Source organism: Taudactylus pleione, unplaced genomic scaffold (assembly GCF_031769625.1).
Source record: "Taudactylus pleione unplaced genomic scaffold, aTauple2 ptg000040l, whole genome shotgun sequence".
NCBI lineage: Eukaryota > Metazoa > Chordata > Amphibia > Anura > Myobatrachidae > Taudactylus > Taudactylus pleione.
This window is the reverse complement of record NW_028284442.1, coordinates 28,081,205-28,099,921: the sequence shown is the minus strand read 5'-3', so window position 1 is coordinate 28,099,921 and position 18,717 is coordinate 28,081,205. Positions and strand designations below refer to the sequence as shown.

The following is an 18,717-nucleotide window of genomic DNA, read 5'->3' as shown; positions in this document are numbered from 1 at the left end:
GCATATGGATACACACACACTCTCACACACACACACTCACTCGCTCGCTCACTCACTCACTCACTCACTCGCTCACACACACTCACACACTCTGTTGGAAATGAATTAAAGGTGATAACCAAATGCACAGTTGCCATATGATTAACCCAAAGTTTTGCCTTGGGTTGAACTCATTTTGTTAACTGGGAGTTTTCAACAGGTGTAGCAAATCTCAGACCCCAAACGTCTTAGGAGCTCCAAATCATATTGAACTGAAAATAGGAATATAGTGTATTGTTTAATGTATTACACTTTAGAAAATTAAGTGTACATCTATATAATAAGTGAGAAACTGGTCTGTTTGTCTTTTTTTCCTTTGTGCACGGCCTGACTTTTGGACCTAACTCCGCCAATATTGGCATGGTGGCGTAGTTTGACCAGAATTAGGTTTTTGCCTAGATTTGAACTTCGTCAGGGCCACACACTGTCACACAATTGCTAAAAATGGGGACACTCTTAAATTACACAGGTTCCAGGGCTGACTCCAGTGGAAATTGGCAGTCTGCCAAAAACTACAAAAATAGTCAGAGCAAACTTCTTAACTCGTGCAAGTTCATATTAAATCCAGAGCCTGTGTTTGCATGCAAGGACATAACTATGACTTTGTGGGCCACATAGCAAGTTCTTAAAAGGGCCTCTCCAGAGGTAAAAAAAAACAAAAAAAACACCTACACTTGCCCCCCACACAGAGCCCATTCAGGTTATGCCACATAGTAGTACCCCTTATGTAACGCATTGTTAGTGCTCCTTATACATTATGCCACACAGTAATGCCCTTTACAGGTTATGCCACATGGTAGTAGAGCCCCATATAACACATATTCCATACAATAGTAGTGCCCCTTACACATTATGCCATGCCCCGACCCCCAGAAACTCCCCTCCCCATGTCCCTCCAGCAGCCTCTCGCCTCCCCGTGGGCCATCAGCAGCCTGCCGGTCTGGCTTTGGTGCACCAGCAGGCAGCAGCAAACATGGATAGACGGTGCCATCGCAGTTTAAATCTGGCGCCGGTTGCTAGCCAATCGAAGCTCACGGACTGACAGCCAAGCAGGAGCCGCACACTGCTGATTGGCTGCCAGTCCGCGAGCTGTTTGCCTTACCGCCGGCGCTGTCTCTCCATGACTGCCTGCCAGTGCACCAGCTGTAATCAGCTGGCGGGCCGGCACCAAATCACCATTGCTGACCCTCGACGGCCCTGAATGAATTGGTCTACCTTGTGTGCGTGACTGGGGTGCAGGTGGAGCGGCAGGCCACAGAGGCAGCTCGGGCACCATAGTAACCGCACATCTTTCACCCACGGTAGTTACACCACTGTTTGCAAGCATGTTAGCAAACAGTGGGGTCCTTTTTCAGGATCAATGGAATGGGGAATCGGAATAGGCGAGGACAATGTAAACACACAAAGGCTGCAGGTGTACTTCAGGGTCCAGTCATCAACCCGGGCAACGCCGGGTATCCCAGTTAGTTTAAAATATTGCACCACAGTTTAGTGCAAATAGAGCTGTCAGAACAACTGGAACAATGTAGTCAGAGAAAGGAAGGATCCAAAACAGGAGAACTGCCTCAGCGCAGATAGATAGATATCTATACACTCTCTCAATACAACCCATTTTCTCCACTGCTGCTCCTCCTGTCTCATCACCTTTTTGTACACCACTTCCATATAGGTTTGCTTTATCCAGTGTCTAAATTTGCAAACCAAGTTGTGGCCGGCTGCCAGGCAATCAAAACCCCTATGCGTGTGTACTGGTTTTCTTTCAGAGGAACTACAGAGTGGAGGAAGTAAGTTGCCATGTTACATTGTGGTTGGTTAAACACACGAAAACCACTTTCCCAGCATCTCAGAATCTGCGACGTGACTTCCACCATGCGCAGTGACTCACCAGTATATACCCACTTCCTCCTCAGCCACCATGCCATGTCTGTCCCCTTACACCATTGACCTTCATATGATCTTTTATGTTTGCCGCAGACCTAACTATAGCACAGATGTTGCACCGATTCAAGTGAAAATTTATCAAGTTTAAAAATGTTTTAGATCAGTCACGTTGTTATATTTGCACAAGATAAAATCTGTCTCTTTCGGCTCTACATGTAAAGCGGTATTAGTATGAAGTAACTTTGCATGTCACAAACTAGTTTTATAACTAAATAAATCCAGCACATGTAACGGGAACTGGAGTCGCATAGATAATAATAGGCATGAAAGTGCAGAGATTAGGTACTGTACTTATTTAAGTTGATGTATTGCAGCTTGTGTGACACTAACTGTAAATGGGCTTAAAGCATATATTTTCCATTTTGTCTTTGCGTAGTTTCCATATTAAGTGATGACTGTCCCCCAAAAATATTACAGTTGTGTTTATCGTTTAATTTAGGGAGCTCTTACCTACTGATGGTTTTACCATCCCTGACATGCCTCACACACTGTTATTACATGTAGCTCATGCCCGTGTGCCCTGCAGCACGCACCCGGGTCTGCTTCACGCAACTACTACTCCTGTCAACCTTATTGGCCAAGCAGGTGGTGATTGCTGCCCTTGTATAACATTATAGGGCAGTTGCTTAGTTTTTGTGTTTGCGAGGCATTTCCAGGCACCGGGCGCATACAGCACCTCAGTCTCCAGCTGACCTTTTGGCCAGAGTTCCAGGTGATTAGCTGTTGCCTTTAAGACCCAGTGTTCATAGGCATTGACCCCTGATCTTAGCCAAAAGGCAGAGGAATACTGGTTATCTGTTTCAATCTTTGTGGAGTCTATGTCCTAAGATTCCTGCAATTTGAGACTGGCTGGGGACATTACTACTCTGATTCTTCACTGAGATGCCGTTGTAATATATTGCTGCAAGGTAAAAGTCCTACCTCGGCATTCTATTAGCTAACATTCGTTTTAAAGCTGGGTACATACTAGACATATCATTCACATTGGCCAGTGTGTACCAGCTATGTCGCTGACTATTATCGCTCCTGCGCGTCGTCAGCGACATAGTCCACCGGACCTACATGCATGTAGGGATGGCCATCGATGGGTCCTTCGGTGGTTACCATCGATGGTACACAAACCATCTATGGTGAACTATCGATGGCCACCGCTGCTGTTGGGAACGGGGCCCTCTGGCCAATCAAAAAAAGGGAGGGGCTTAGCGGGTGTCGGGGGACGAGTCTAAGCTCCATCCTGTCCTTTAGACATCTTAGCCATGAAGGGCATACCTGTGGTCTCCTGCCAATCTTACTGTGGGTGGTGCCTAGTGACCAGATGTGACCACATATTTGGGCTAGATGTCTTATTTGCTATGAATTGAATGCAAATAAAATGACGGCTGCATTCTATATACCTTCTTTAGGTATTACTGTTGTATTTGATAGTACATGGCATATGAAATGTTTACAGTGGCCTCTCCGTGGCTGGTTGGATGGTCCATGTGTGCTGCATGTGGTCTTTAGGCAACCATTATTACTCTAGTAGGTAGTGCATAACCAGTCATGTATTTATCTGTTTTTCATTATTAGTTATCTCCACTTAAAGCTAATGTTGAACTACATACATATTAAATTGGAAGTAGAAGCCTCCGTCTGACACCTCGGTCATTTACAAATGATTTGTTTTCACCCTTTTGGCATGAAAGTGTGCCTGTGATCTCCCTGAATACATAATGTCAGTCGAGCATGTAGTCATAATGTCGACATTCTAAATGTTCAAATGTCCAGGGTGAACATGTCAATATTCTGATTGTCAACACAATTTTTATGTCCGCACTGTGAATGTCAGCATTACAGGGTTAGGCTACGCTTAGGGCTCTAACAGTAGAAAAACAGTGTTGACACCATGAAAATGTCAACATAACATCCATCTCAACATTCTGAGTGTTTGTTATAATCTACTATGCCCTGTTTGCCATTTGAGTAACCTATGCTCATTTCGACTTAGTTATTATTTGGACTGGAAGAGTCGCCCATTTTGATTTATCTGGCTAAAGGTAAATATAAACTGATTTGCCTATATGCAATTTAAATAGCTTCAATATAAATCTACAGCAAGGTGTTTAGTGTAGAGGGTGGGTTTTAACACTTTGGGATTTTTAGGAAGTAGCAGGAAATAGGTTTTATCAATGGAAAAGTTCCTGATTTGCTGACGGTGTATGTGCTTAGTAAGATCCGGTCCATTTCATGTTTTATATACAGGATTTCACACAGGGCGTTTAAGCATATGTAGAGTTTGGCAGGACCTTTAGTGTTTTCTGATCTCTGGGTACAAATGAGTATTGTTGTATATTTGTTGATATGCCCTTTACCCTGCAGTTTGTTTGTGGAGTGTCCTCATGCCTAGCGGAAGCCTTTGTGTACCCTTTGTCAGGTGGTCCTGTGCTTTGTTGTCAGTCCCCCCTGGATGTCCATTCTGTCTCTCTCTGCTGGATGTATCCTGGATTCCCAAGGATCCTCACATCTCGGCTGCCTCTCTTCCTCTCGCTCTTCGTGCAGGCGGCTTACAGCAGACTCAGGCTTGAGAAAGAGCAGATACAGAAATTTACGTCCAAAACTCAAGTATTGAATTTTCATCTTAAGGCACAATTTCTTCCTGAGGCCGCTGTGCACAATCCTTCCCTTATTTGGTGCCTTCTGCGTGCCTGTAGGATTGTGCAGGTGTCAGGCTGCAGGCGCAGCAGGGGGCTGCTTTCGGGCACCCCGGGTGTATGTCGTGGCACTGACTAATTAGAGTCCGTCTTTTATAACGTCAGTTCATTCTTAGGTTTTAACGAATTATAACTTCTGTCTCCCTGGCTTTCTTGTACATGGCCTTTTATCTGTAACCTCAGGCACTACTGGATCTGTTTGCATTCTTGAAATTGATGAACCGTGGCATATTGAACACTACAGTTTTTTTATTACATTTCATAAATTAACCTTTCCGCACTGTTTCCATCCAATCTAGCAGTAGGAATGGGATTTTTTGGAGCACAGATTGTCCGCTCAGTGCGACACTTTAGCCTTTATTTGCATTACTGATGGGTATAGTGGTGGAATGGTAGGTAAATAGTAGGCTTTGGTGTATAATGTGGGTCTTGTGCTAAGAATTGGCATTTAGGTGTTAGTAGTATCACTGACATCCCCTGTCTAATGCCAAAAAACATTTCTCCATTATTTTAATGGTTTATAAAAAAAAAAATGTATCTGCTGTGAGAATGATAATCATGGATGTGATCTGTGTCGGTTTATGGTAATTACGCAGATACTTACATTACGGTCTTTAAACACAAAGTATGTTTCGATGATGGGACCACTGTTATTGTGGATAAAGATTACATGTTCAACCTATTCAAATATATATTTGTGATGAACACATTGTTTACTTTGAAGGCTTGCTAATATAGAGGTCCCATTAAAAATGATCATAAACCAGTGGAATAAATGTACAGAGCAAAATATTTTATAAACACTCCTCAAACTGCATCTTTATTCTACTTTTTAATATATTATGTTGTGCTTTTAAATATGGAAGGCACAAATAAAAAACAAAAATCAAAACCCGAATATTGAAAATTGTCACCACCTGCTAGTCCATGCTTTTTGTTTCCTACACATATACCTGATGGTGTGCTCTTCATTCCAGACTAGCTGGAGCACACTACAGTCTTCTTCATTATATAAATGGAGTGAGGCTTCATAGTAATTCTATTTCCACATACGCTAAGAACACCCTGCACTGGCTTCACATTCCTAGAATGGCCAGCAGAGGGTGCAGTTCTAAGGTTCCCCTGCTCCTTAGAATGGCATGTGCCCTTCCCAGCATGTGTGTGAGATTTAGGGCATGTCATTCATTTCCCATCTCTAGCCATTCGCCCACACGTCCCCAGGCCAGGTTATTTCAGCACCCGGGACTCCACTCCTTTCCCAGAATGTCGAAGGTTTTATTGTTTCTCTCTTTTTCATTTTTTTTTTTTTTTAATCTTCTTTCCCATGCAGCTGAACAAACGCTTCCTGCTCAGCTTCCTCCATGCCCAGGGGAAGCTCTTCACCAGGATTGGGTAAGTGTGCTGGACCTGTCTCTTATTTTCCGACGTTATGCATCTCTCTGGAATGTGAGCTGCTTTGCAGCCAAGCTGTGTTTTATGACTGAGGGCGCAGTGGGTGAAGCGCCCTCACTACTCCCTTGACATGTCCACAGAGTGATGTTCTCAGCAGGATGTGGTGCTATGCTGTGCTGTAGACCCAAACATATTACCCCCTCTTCTAGCAATGAGATGAGAGATCCCTGAGATCTAATTCACACCACATGGCTCTTCTAGTTTCCCATCTCCGGGACCATGGCAGCAGGCTGAGCAACCAGTGCACTAGTTCTCTTGTTACAGGCGTTTTCTTCACTATGACACAATACCATTTTTAACCCATATTTATTAACAATATGGAGAGGCCAAACTGCAACTATGGCGTATCAATATATTTAGCCAAGCTCAATATAAACGGATGAACACGACAACTTGTCTGGGGGGCATTTACTATTGGGTGGTTTCTCAAAGCCGCTAATCATCGCTGGCTTTGAGCGATAGTTTTAAAACTGCAACATGAATCAATAGCTAAACAAGCCTGATATTAGGATTGATTCATGTAGCCGTTTTAAGGCCATCGGTCAAAACAGACGATGATGTGCGGCTTTGATAAACCAACCAATAGTAAATATGCCCCTGACCCCTCTCTCATATTTCTCTTTCATCCATGGGGGACACTGGAAACACTGGGTATAGGAGGAGCTGGAGGAGTCTGGACACCTAAAGGTTAACTTTGAACAGCACAGACTCCTCCTTGCCCATACCCCACCCCCTGCCTAATACAGCCAATTACTGCAGGGCTGCTATGCGATCCTCTGCACGCTCCTTCATACATTTCTGCCATTATGACACCTTTGCTTTTAGGGAAGCTATTTTTGGGGTGAAGAGTCCTAAGCACAGGAGCGTTCTCTCCCTTAGGGGACAGATTTAGGACATCCCAGTGTTTCCAGTGTCCCCCATGGATGAAAAAGAAAATGGTATTTTGGTTCTTACTTGATGAATCCTTTTCTCCATGTCCATGGGGTACACTGGGCACATTCCCTTACGCCCCTGGCTTTGCTCAGGGTTGCTTTCTGGGGTTGTGGCGGTCCAGGCCCACCAGTCTTACTTGGTGTGTGTGCCTGTTTTTTCTCTTCTCCCCCTACTCTGCCCTTTTGGGCTTTGTTAGAGATAACTGGCTGCTTTGGTCAGGGTATGGTGTATGGGGGAGGAGCAGTCTGTGATGATCAAAGCTTAACCTATTGGTGCCAAGGCTTCTCCAATTCCACCTATACCCAGTGTTTCCAGTGTCCCCCATGGAATCCTAGAAAATGATTTATCAGGTAAGAACCAAAATCCCATTTTCTGGGCCAAAGCTTCTGGTTTAGGTAAAATGGTACGTGTGTGTGTGTGTGTGTGTGTGTGTGTGTGTGTTCTCCCACAGTGCATCCCTCAAATTGGTTTCCTAATTTCAGAGAAGCGCTTATGAGACTTATGAGAGCTGCAAGCTGGGTTCATTGATGGAAGGTTTGGAAATCAGAGGTAACTTCATGGATCCTCCTAATCCAAAGTGTGTAGTCATTCCTACTGAACCGGGGTTTTCTATGCCAATCTGTAGGCTGAAGAGAACACTGCTTTCAGCGCAAGGTGGCAGAGCATGTCCCAGTCAAGCATTTTGCCAATTTCGCCTCCCTACTCAGTTCACTAAACTATTAGACAAAGTGCAGTGTTTGTTGGAATTGTGAGCAGAAATGTGAACTTTTCCCAACCACTTGTATACTGATATATTACAGGTAAGCGTTTTATGTAACACTTTGGCTTGGATCTCTGGACACTACCTTTATCCTAGACCCCCTGAAGTGAAGTTTACTGAAATTACTCACTAAAATATGTAACTTCATACGGGTTGGGTACGCGATCCCGGTACCTATAATGCCGGCAGCATAATTCCGATGGTGGAAATCCAGACATATGCAGGTAAGTATTCTAACCTTTCACCTACCCCTAACCCACCTTTCCTGCACGCTAACTCTTCCCTACTGCAACCTAACCCTCCCCGCTGTAGCCTAAGCCTAACCCTAATGCTCAACATCGGGTTTTCAGCTGTCAGGATTCTGTCCGCCGGCAATGTCTGCGACGGGATGGTGACTACATCCCCTTCATACGTGTGTGTGTATACATATATGTATATATACGTGTGTGTGTGTATATATGTGTGTGTGTATATATGTGTGTATATATATATATATATATATAATATATCGTATATTAGAATAATTGTATCACTTCATGTATTATATACCAACTCGTTTGTGTGAGATATAAGTCCAGATTTAGATGTAATATTAATTATAGACTATGCTTAATGCTATAAATACAGCGTAGCAGGAAACAGGGCAACGTGGTTCCAGAGGATAAAGTTAAAACACCATTGACATCCATGTGATCTCCTCAACGTGGCATAAATATAAATTGCCCCCTCAGGAACTTTTAGATTATTTTTCTGTAAAATATTCACAAGCTTTAATACTTTACCTTTTGAAAGTGCATTATTGATAATAGTGGGATAGAAAGGTATGGCTCTTTCCTCAGGCCTCTGTTCTCTCAGACAGATGTTGTGGTGAGTTACCGTCCCCTGCCTGGTGTATTAGCCCAGAATAAGCTTGTCGATGCATTTGTGGAACTGTAGAGCAAGGTCGCAGGGAGAAAAGCCTCCGCAGTACTGCTGTGTGTGTTACTAAGCTCCGCTCGCTGATGATCTCCTATAGCCTTCTCACACCACAGGTTATTGCTCCATTTACTGAAGGATAAAGGTGAAATGACATTTGCGACGTCTGATTCTGGGAATTCGGACCACTAAAAGATACTGCAGCTATCATAAGCCAACATCCAACAGATTAATGTTTTTCAGCAATTAATAAAAAAAACAAAAACAGAATAATTGTCATTCAATCGCTTTTGCATGTTTTGTTGTTCAGTTGATGACACTTAAGACTTTTATTTATTACAAGTCTATAAGTATTTGTGTGTACATAAATCAGGGAATGTTATTAATGTAGCACAGCTAGGATTTGAATAAAATAACCCAAAATTTAGTTCTAATCCAAAATGACAGTGATGAGCTATGAGAACGGTGTGTCAGATACTTCCTACCGAATAAACATGTTAAAATAGTGGCAGATTGACACCTACTGTACCTACTGCACTAACACCTACTGTGAAACTCTACTAGTGTTATTCTCTCCCATGTCGGAACCTTGTGGGCTTGCTACCTGCAACTATGGTCTTATGTTTTCTAACGGCAATGCCCAAAAAAACAATTTTGGCAGGGAATGAATTGGAAGAGTGTTTGTCTTCTGATTGATCCACCGGCTCGGCATCACCATTTTAAAGTTGTGAGCAGAATTGGTTTGCTGGTTCTATATTACAGTCTAGGTACAGCATTTGAGAAAATGGCTACACAAAGCAGCTCCAGGGCAGGTATGTACATCGGAAGCCCAGCATCGAAAGCTTGCCCGGCTTCCAGCATCAAAAGGAGCGATGCTAGTAGCCATCGCTTCCACTCTCTTCGATGGGCATAACTATCAATGGTTATACTGTGCGCATGCACAGAAGCAATACAGATTTGCACACGCGCACATTAGCTGAGGTGCGAACACCACTTCTGGGTGTCCGAAGCTGAAAACAGTCGTCCATCGGAATGACTCGCAGATCAATGGGAAGAGTACTTCCATCGGATCCGGAACATCAATGGTTGCTAATCATCGGCTTCCAATGTCCATCCCTACCCCAGGGCTCCAGCAAAGAGGGAGCAGGATGTTGGTTGAATTTAACTGTAGGCGGTAGTGATGAGATGACCACTTAATTAAATAGATCATAGTAAACCCCTTTGCCGTGAGTGTACTGAGCCTGATTTTCACTTAGAATAATTTGTAAATGAATTTGTTCTGTTTCTTACAGTATGGAAACGTTCAATGTGGTCGCTGAGAAGGTTCTAAAGGAGTTCCATGCCCTGCTCCAGCACAGCCCATCTCCCATCGGCAGCACACGCATGTTACAGCTCATGGCCATTAATATGTTTGCTGTAAACAACTCTCAATACAAAGGTATGACGACCACATGTATTTCATGTGACAATTTAATATACACAGCTAAGTATACCACAAATCACTGGTAACTAGTCCATTGCTAGGAAAGTGTAGCAGGAGTGCTGCAAAGAAAACATAAGGAACGAAAATGATGATCTACCACAAAGTGCAATGGAAATAAGTGCACTAGACTCGTACTGGTTTTATGTGTACACATATTTCACTATACGCGTATTTTAGATTTGCAGAATTGCACACGTATGGACTTGGTACCATTTGCTTAGGTAGGTGTGTATGTGTTTCAAGATTAGAAGGGACTTAATTTGTGATTTGGTTTAAACGCTGTTTTGGAATGATCCTCCTGCCAGGACTAGAATGAAACCGTTCTTTGCTTTATTGCTGCAGATAGAGGTTACAGACAGATGACCTGGGTAAGGGCCGTCGCAGAGTAACACGATGTCCTCCTCCATCACGACATTTACAGATATTGATCTGCGTACGGCTCTGCACGTTATGCTCCTTAGCAAACTCTGTTGCATTGAGATATTTCTGCTACCATTGGGGGGAATTCAATTTAACGCAATGTTGAATAGCCGCGGGATGGAGCTCCCGCAGCTATTCAATTCACGGCGCTGTTTGGGAGCGCTAAGGATTTCTTCTCGCACCCCCCTGGGGATGCAAGTAGAAATCCGACCAAAGTGCCGGGCGTGCAGCTGTTTTTCTGCCGCACGCCCGCCACTTTGGTCAGAGAATGCCAGTTAACGCTCCTTAACACCCTTGATAAGGCGTGATAACCGGCATTCTCCGACCACACAGAGCACTGAATTGAATAGCTCCGGGGGCTCGCTCCCTGCACTATTCAATTCGCGTTGAATTGATTCACCCCCAACAAAAGTTGGCAGATGCTTTATAGTAGAAGAAACCTATCGTATTTTCTGTAGTCTTGAAGTGGCTTGAACGGCCTCTGGCCGCAGTGTACGTCACTAAGCGGGAGATGTATCAAACCCTGGAGAGAGAGAAAGTACCAACCAATCAGATCCTGTCACTGTACAGGGAGTGTTTAAAACAAATGACAGAAGCTGTTTGGTCCTTTTATCTCTGTCCATTTTAACTCTTTAAGGTCAACACATCTCCTCATAAGCCTCAAACTTCATGATAATTTTTACTGGTTATATCCTAGAACTAGTTGGCAACATGGTGCCATAGGCAGACAGCTGTTTTGCAGATAAATTGTTAAAGCAGACAAGCTAGCAATGATATGAGTGCAGGTCAGGATGTATGCTGTAGCATAAATAAAGTGATATTTAAAGTTTTAAAAGAAAAAAAAAAACATCTTGCCAGGTGTATTGTGTTACTGTATTAGGGGCAGTTTTATCAACCTTTCCCTGATCAGGGGGATTATTTCCAGGCATCCACAATAGATATGGGGTAGGTAATGTTGGCATTTTGTGACTTAAATACTTAGATATAAAATGGGACTTGGTTGCTAGAACATCATGAAGGTTGAATTATTGCGTTACATTACTAAGCAATACAAGTATTAATTCCTGAAACCTAACAGGGCGGCCTGGCGTTGCTCTGCAATACTGGCTATAACCTGCCACATGCTGCTTCCTATAACAGCCATAGAGTGTAACTAAACCGTGCCGTTCAGTAGCCGAATAATACAGTGAAGTCCTGCACTGTATCATTCGATGATAATAGATGTTCCTATTTTGTGCCATTGACCCATACAGAATGTATATTCAAGTAAATGTCCCTTTAACAAAGCACTACTTTATTAAGGAAATGTTCCTGTATTATTGTGGGGAGGGGGCTTAATTTTACATTTTGATGCTATATTATTTAGTTGTATGAATTTTCTTTTTTTGCCGTTACTGCAGGTAAGTTACTCTGTATAGTTGTTGTGGGGCGATGGCGTGAAATCCCCGCTGCTGCCGTCTTGTTTAGCCCTTTTAGCATAATGTGGAATCCCTGCAATGCTCTTCTGTTAGCAGCACTGAAACTAGACCCTGATGCTGAGAGATTTAGGATTGCGGAATAACAGGCGTGTAATCCTCTGCGCATGCACAAGCACGTGTGCGGGCGATTGTGTTACTTTAGCAGCCGTTTCCCAGTAGCAGAGCCAGCTACCAAACGTGTGACGTGTTTACTCTGCTCCTACACAACCTGATGCTCAATCAGATACGTTAAATCAAGTTGCATACCTAATAGAAAGGATTTGTAGTTACATTGTATTGTTCTGTTTATTATCTGCCTTATAAGCCATGTGCTATGTTTATTCCTGAAACTATTAACCGCTCACATGCTCTCTAGCTACACATCCCTGGACTCCATTTGGATACCTGTTAAAACAACATTTTAAGAGTAGACAAATTGTACTTTGCTTGTTATAATGTGTCTCATGCAGCATAATGTCTGGTCTATATGATGTCCCTATAGAATTGTATTTTACACAGCGTTAATGATTAGAAACAATGTTAAAATGAATGTGAAAGCATCTCAGAAAACGTGTACTGTACAAGAGTGTTAGACATTTGTGTTCACTATAAGGGGTATATTTACTAAAGTGCGGGTTTTTAGAAGTGGAGATGTTGCCCATAGCAAAGAATCGGGTCTTACTTAAAATCTATCTAGCACCTTCTAGAAGATAATAGCTAGAATCTGAATGGTTGCTATGGGCAACAACTCCACTTCTAAAAACCGTGCACTTTAGTAAATATACACCTTAACCCAGTGGTTCCCAAACTGTGCCCCATGGCACCCTGGAGTGCCTCAGGTTGGTGGTCTAGCACAAAATGAAATTATTTATGGTCAATGTAATGTAAATATGTGGACAGACAGAAGCTGAAACCTGTCCACCACCACATAACTGACCCTAAGGATGACCTATAAGCACAATTCACTTCACTAAAAAATGTTTTTCTGAATTTCAAACTTTTGGCTTAGGGGTGCCGTGAAAACAATGCTGAATACTCTAGGGCGGCGTGATACAAAAAAGTTTGGGAATCACTGCCAAATGCACATTTAGTAAAGCTTAATTGTGTGTTTAATATTTTAAAATGAAGCCCTGTATAGTAGTAGCTGTGCAAATGAAACTGCTTGTTTAGAACTGTTTGCTTTTTTTTTTTTTCTTTTGTTGGACGATTTTCCCTACCCAGTACAAAACGGCTTTTTGTGCTTCTGTTAGTTGTCGCTGTCAGATTTATTTTTTTTTCTTTATTTTAGTGTTTTTTTTGTTTTTATTTTTTTTTAATGATTTTGAGTGTTTGTTTGTTTGCATTAATCCTACCTTACCCAGATTAGTTTGTTGTGTAAAGGGGAAATTCCCAACTGCTTGTTGTACACTCTTCCTGCTCCCTTGCTATCAAAGGGTTAGCTGACAATCCAGGCTCAATCCAATTAGGAGCGTGTTTGTTTCCTAAAACTCTCATACATTGCACAAATGCACACACCTGAGCAATGTGAGATCCAATTGGAAATTCCAATTCGCGGGATTCACGGTGGGGGTGTGTGACTTATCTACAAATTCAACCTTAGAAGTGCATAAAGTGGGGAAGCCATTCAGGACCCCAGAAAGAGTAACAAATGAGATAGCAGGACCATATAGAAAGCTGTTAGTGGCCATAAGGAAAGTACTGGAGGAATTTTAAAAGGTGTCAATGGCTGATTTTTCCACGTTTTACTAATGGTGGACAAACAATAATAAGCAAGTTGTCTGTATAGTAGTTTTCAGTGTTTTTATACAAGTTTGTAAAAAGTTGAAATAAACAATTTTACCTCATCTGCAAGTAAAAAAAAACAAAAACCCTCTCCCATCAATACAACATCACCACATTCCTGTCCCTCATCATTTACACCTCTACGTACCTGTCTCATATCCTTTACACCTCCACGTACCTGTCTCATATCCTTAACACCTCCACGTACCTGTCCCATATCCTTTACACCTCACATACCTGTCCCATATCCTTTACACCTCCACGTACCAGTCCCATATCCTTTACACCTCCACGTACCTGTCTCATATCCTTTACACCTCACATACCTGTCCCATATCCTTTACACCTCCACGTACCAGTCCCATATCCTTTACACCTCCACGTACCTGTCTCATATCCTTTACACCTCCACGTACCTGTCTCATATCCTTTACACCTCCACGTACCTGTCCCATATCCTTTACACCTCCACGTACCTGTCCCATATCCTTTACACCTCCACGTACCTGTCCCATATCCTTTACACCTCCACGTACCCGTCCCATATCCTTTACACCTCCACGTACCCGTCCCATATCCTTTACACCTCCACGTACCCGTCCCATATCCTTTACACCTCCACGTACCCGTCCCATATCCTTTACACCTCCACGTACCCGTCCCATATCCTTTGCACCTCCACGTACCTGCCCCATATCCTTTACACCTCCACGTACCCGTCCCATATCCTTTACACCTCCACGTTCCTGCCCCATATACTTTGCACCTCACATACCTGTCCCACATGATTTATCTCCACATGCCCAGTGACATAACTAAGGGGGGTGGGGCGGGGTGTGTACCCTCGGCGGTGCGGGTGATGGAGGGGGTGCCGCCGGCCATCATGTCGGTGGTTAGTGTGTAGTGCGGACCACAGTGAGTGCAGTCCACACTACACAGTAAAACACACGCGTCGGGTAGTACAGTCATTCTGCCCGGGGGGGGGGGGTTATTTGTTTTAGCAGCCAATAAGTCAGACACTCATTAGCTGCTGCACCCAGGGCCGGAGCCAGGCTCATGAGCTCTACCTTCTGGCTCCCGCACTGTGTGAAGGGAGAGACGTCATGACGTTTCTCCCATAGTGCCGAGCGGGAGGACAGAGAAGCGGACGGCGCCTGGCGCAGAGAGGGGATTCAGGTAAGTGTAATTTTGTCTTGTGTCCGTGTTTTATGTGTAAAAGGCACTATAGGGCACTACAGGGGGCGCTGCGTAACAGGCACTGTATTAGGAGCACTACAGGGGGCGCTGCGTAACAGGGCATTGCATGAGGAGCACTACTACTGGGGACATTGCATGAGGGGCACTACTACAAGGGGCATTGCATAATGGACACTACAACGGGGCACTTTATAAGGAGCACTACTACTGGGGGCAATAAGGTGCATATGGAATGGAAAGGAATGCTCCAGAGTGACGAAGAACAGTGGTGTCATGTTGACACGCCCCCCATTTTTCAGTGGCCATGCCCACTTTTTTGATGCCCACACATGAAGGGGGGGGGGGCTCCATTTTTCATCTTGCCCTGTGCTTAAAATACACTAGTTACACCACTGGCCCATACCATTTACACCTCCACGTACCTGTCCTGCATGATTTAACCAATTATTGAGCTTTTTAAAGAAATTCACCTGAAAACGGACGTCTTTATTGACCAAATTGTGCTAGTAAACCCTCCATGTGCAAGTGTATTCATTAAGAGGGGTCTACCAGAGGTTCTGCACTATGTCCCGACATTTTTCCCTTTAAAATAGTTTCCCTGCCTTTTCACCTGCTCAGGAGGGCGCACACAAAAAATTTTAGTTTCCTCTGTAAAATAAATGCTAGTTTGGATTGCAAACTTAATTCACAGTGGAAGTCCCTAGTGAGAATGGCGCGCGGGACCTTTTGGATTGACCCCATAGTTTTTGCTTTACCTGCACTTAAGGCATTAAAAGAATAAATCTATACATCTGTCTAGCTGCGGCCTGATGTATGAGCTCCGGCTAGCACTGTCACTAGTCTGGTTGCTGTCTACCTGTGCCATAATTTGTATGTGTCCTGACATCTCCATTTTTGTGATTAGTCTGGAACGAAGAATGTTGTTGGCCAGCTTGTGTGCACAGGCGAGTCATGGTAATTTAATTTCATAGCAGCACTAAACCGCCTAATTTCTGCACAATGACAAATGACTGTGAACTTTTCCTCTTGTGTCACGGGGATGAGGGAAACGAGGGGAGCAGGTTTGTCATTCTCATGTCATGAATAGGCAGATTGAGTGGGCAACTCCTCTCTGGTTCTTATTTTTCCACGTTTTAATCCTTCGACTGTCATGTGTGGGGTTTCTGCTTTGCCTCTCTGCTGTCTGTCAGGGCTGTGTGTCATTACTGCTGCCTTGATTTGAGCCATGATACGGAGCTGCTCTTGGTCACATGCATGCTAGTGCTGGCATTCAGCTTCCTCCGTACAGGGAGAGAACGCAGCTGCTCAGCCAGATCGCACAACGGTCTCCTAATGCAATCCGCCCAGCACGTAAAGTGGCCCTGTAAGAGCCCCAAGGACTGATTTTCAGCTCTTGTGCCAGTGATGTCATTTTAGTTTTTGTAAAGTGAGATTGGGGCATTGTTTTATAATTGGAGTAGAAGCAGAAGTAATGACGCAACAAAATTATTAATATTTGTGAAGTATTTTTTTTACTTCGTGTGATCATCGTGGTGCGTGTGCTCTGCCGGAGGCGGCCATGTTAGGAGGGAGGTGCTTCTCTAGCTGAATGAGCAGGCAGTGACTGACAGCTAGACAGATGGTGGTTTCATGTACAGGGTCAGGGTTATCGCTGTAACGCTGTTTCTGCTTTTTGCACTGAATGAGATCTCATATGACATCATAACCTGAGTTTTCCTGAAAGAGCCATTTTAGTTTGAATATACAGTAATAGCTTTTGTTTTGTAGATACATTAAACAAGATTTGGTATTTTTTTTTTTTTTTTTGTTGGCAGTTCACAATGTCAGCAGTCAGTATATAAAAGACACCATTATGTCGACCCGTATAAAATGGTGACATGTTCAAAATATCGACCACCACAATGTCGACAGTCAAAATGATGACTGGTACATAATGTTGACAGCCAATTTTAAGCTCAACCCTAAAATTTTCTATGGTCGACATTTTGATTGTGTCAACATTCATTTGTTGACTTTGTGATTGTTAACATAATTATTACATTCCAATAAACATACTGAAGTTCATGACTCTAACCTTTTATTGGTATTGTTCATCTGCAACGTGAACTCGAGGCCAGCTACTATACTTGTCTAAATTCACTTGCACTGCAAGCAGATTGCATAAAAATTGGATTTAAAAAAACCCCCAAAAAACAAATCAAAAACAGATTTATTTTGATTTAAATCAGATTTTTGGGGGATTTAAATAGGATTTTTTTTTTTAAGTAAAAATTTTCATTAAAAAAATCCCATTTAAATCAAATCCGTGTTTGATTGATTGATTTTTTTTTTTTTTAAAAGTCCAGTTTTATGCAACCCTGAAAGTAGGGTTACTGCCTTATGCTGGGTACACACGATGCGATATGGCATTCAGTCAACCGACTAACATATCACATAGTGCCTCTGTACGTGTGCACAGAAGATTTGAGATATGTTTGTGAATGACGTAGTTCACAGACATATATCAGGTTGGCCCTACAGCACGTTCTATGATGATATATCCAGCATGTGATGTAGTCAGAATACCGACGCACAGGAATCTATCTGACGGAATCCCGGCGTCTAAATACCGACGCCTATCTTTAGCCCGACGTTGGAATCCCAACGGACTGCTTCCCAAACAAAGGTAAGCGGGGGGCAGGATTAGCGTTAACCGCGGAGGGTTAGGTTTAGGCACACCCGGGGGTGTCTTAGGGTAAGGCACCACCTCAGGAGTTTTAGGGTTAGGCACCCCTAACGGAGGGTTAGGGGGGAGTAAGGGTAGGGTTAGGGGGGGAGGGTAGGGTTAGTATACTTACCTTCCCCGTCAGGATTCTGGTATGTCAGACTTCCGGCATCAGCATACCCAACCCATCTAGCATATATATCTGTACATCTGCCTGTGTATGGACAACCCGCCGATCATGCAGTAGGGTTACAGAGTAAAATATGAATTTGCCAGTATTCTCGGAACAGATATCTTTTAGTAGTAACTATGGTGGTTTAGTGTGTATGAACAAGTTTGTTTGTGCTCCATTGTCTGGTCAACTGTAAGATCAGTCGATCTGCAGATAAATCAGTCAGGAGTGTGTTTAGACTTATACGCTTGTTGGTGGGTTTAAAACATACACTGGGCCACATGTAATAGCCTGCGGGAGCTGGCGCAAATCTGCAGAGATGGTCACTAGACTTAAAGCATCAATTGGCTTAAAGCCAAAACCAAGTTGATGATTCCTTTTAAATAAATTGCCTCTTTAAGTTTAGTGACTATCTTGCCGGAATTGCATCGGCTCCTGTGGTCTCTTAGATTTGGCCGATTGTGTTTGCGCTTACCACTGTAAAAGAACAAATGTCATTCAGAACAGCAGAGGAAGAAGCTATGCTGAACAGTAGAAGACAGACTGATCTGAAGTAGTTTTAATGTTTTGTCCCTGATTGTATAGGTTTATCCCCTACACATGTTTAAGATATCTGCTTGGAATGTTTTGTGTATATTGCATTATGATATGTAGGACATTGTAAAAATGGTGTGCCGTAGAGGGCTGCCGGCTGGACACTTGAGTTAGTAAATGTTTTCATTTGCCATTTTATGATGCATGGCTGGGGTTACATGCTGCGATGGTAACCTGT

The 18,717-nt window shown here is 43.2% G+C and overlaps 1 protein-coding gene across 1 annotated transcript in view; it reads left to right on the top strand.

Moving 5' to 3' along the window:
* Positions 1-18,717, top strand: part of SMG6 (SMG6 nonsense mediated mRNA decay factor) — a 245,408-nt gene that overhangs the window by 43,965 nt on the left and 182,726 nt on the right. Inside the window, exons 9-10 of the mRNA XM_088454996.1 lie at positions 6,001-6,062; positions 10,023-10,168. Of these exons, the coding sequence (XP_088311122.1) occupies positions 6,001-6,062; positions 10,023-10,168 (208 nt within the window). The remainder of the gene's footprint in view (positions 1-6,000; positions 6,063-10,022; positions 10,169-18,717) is intronic.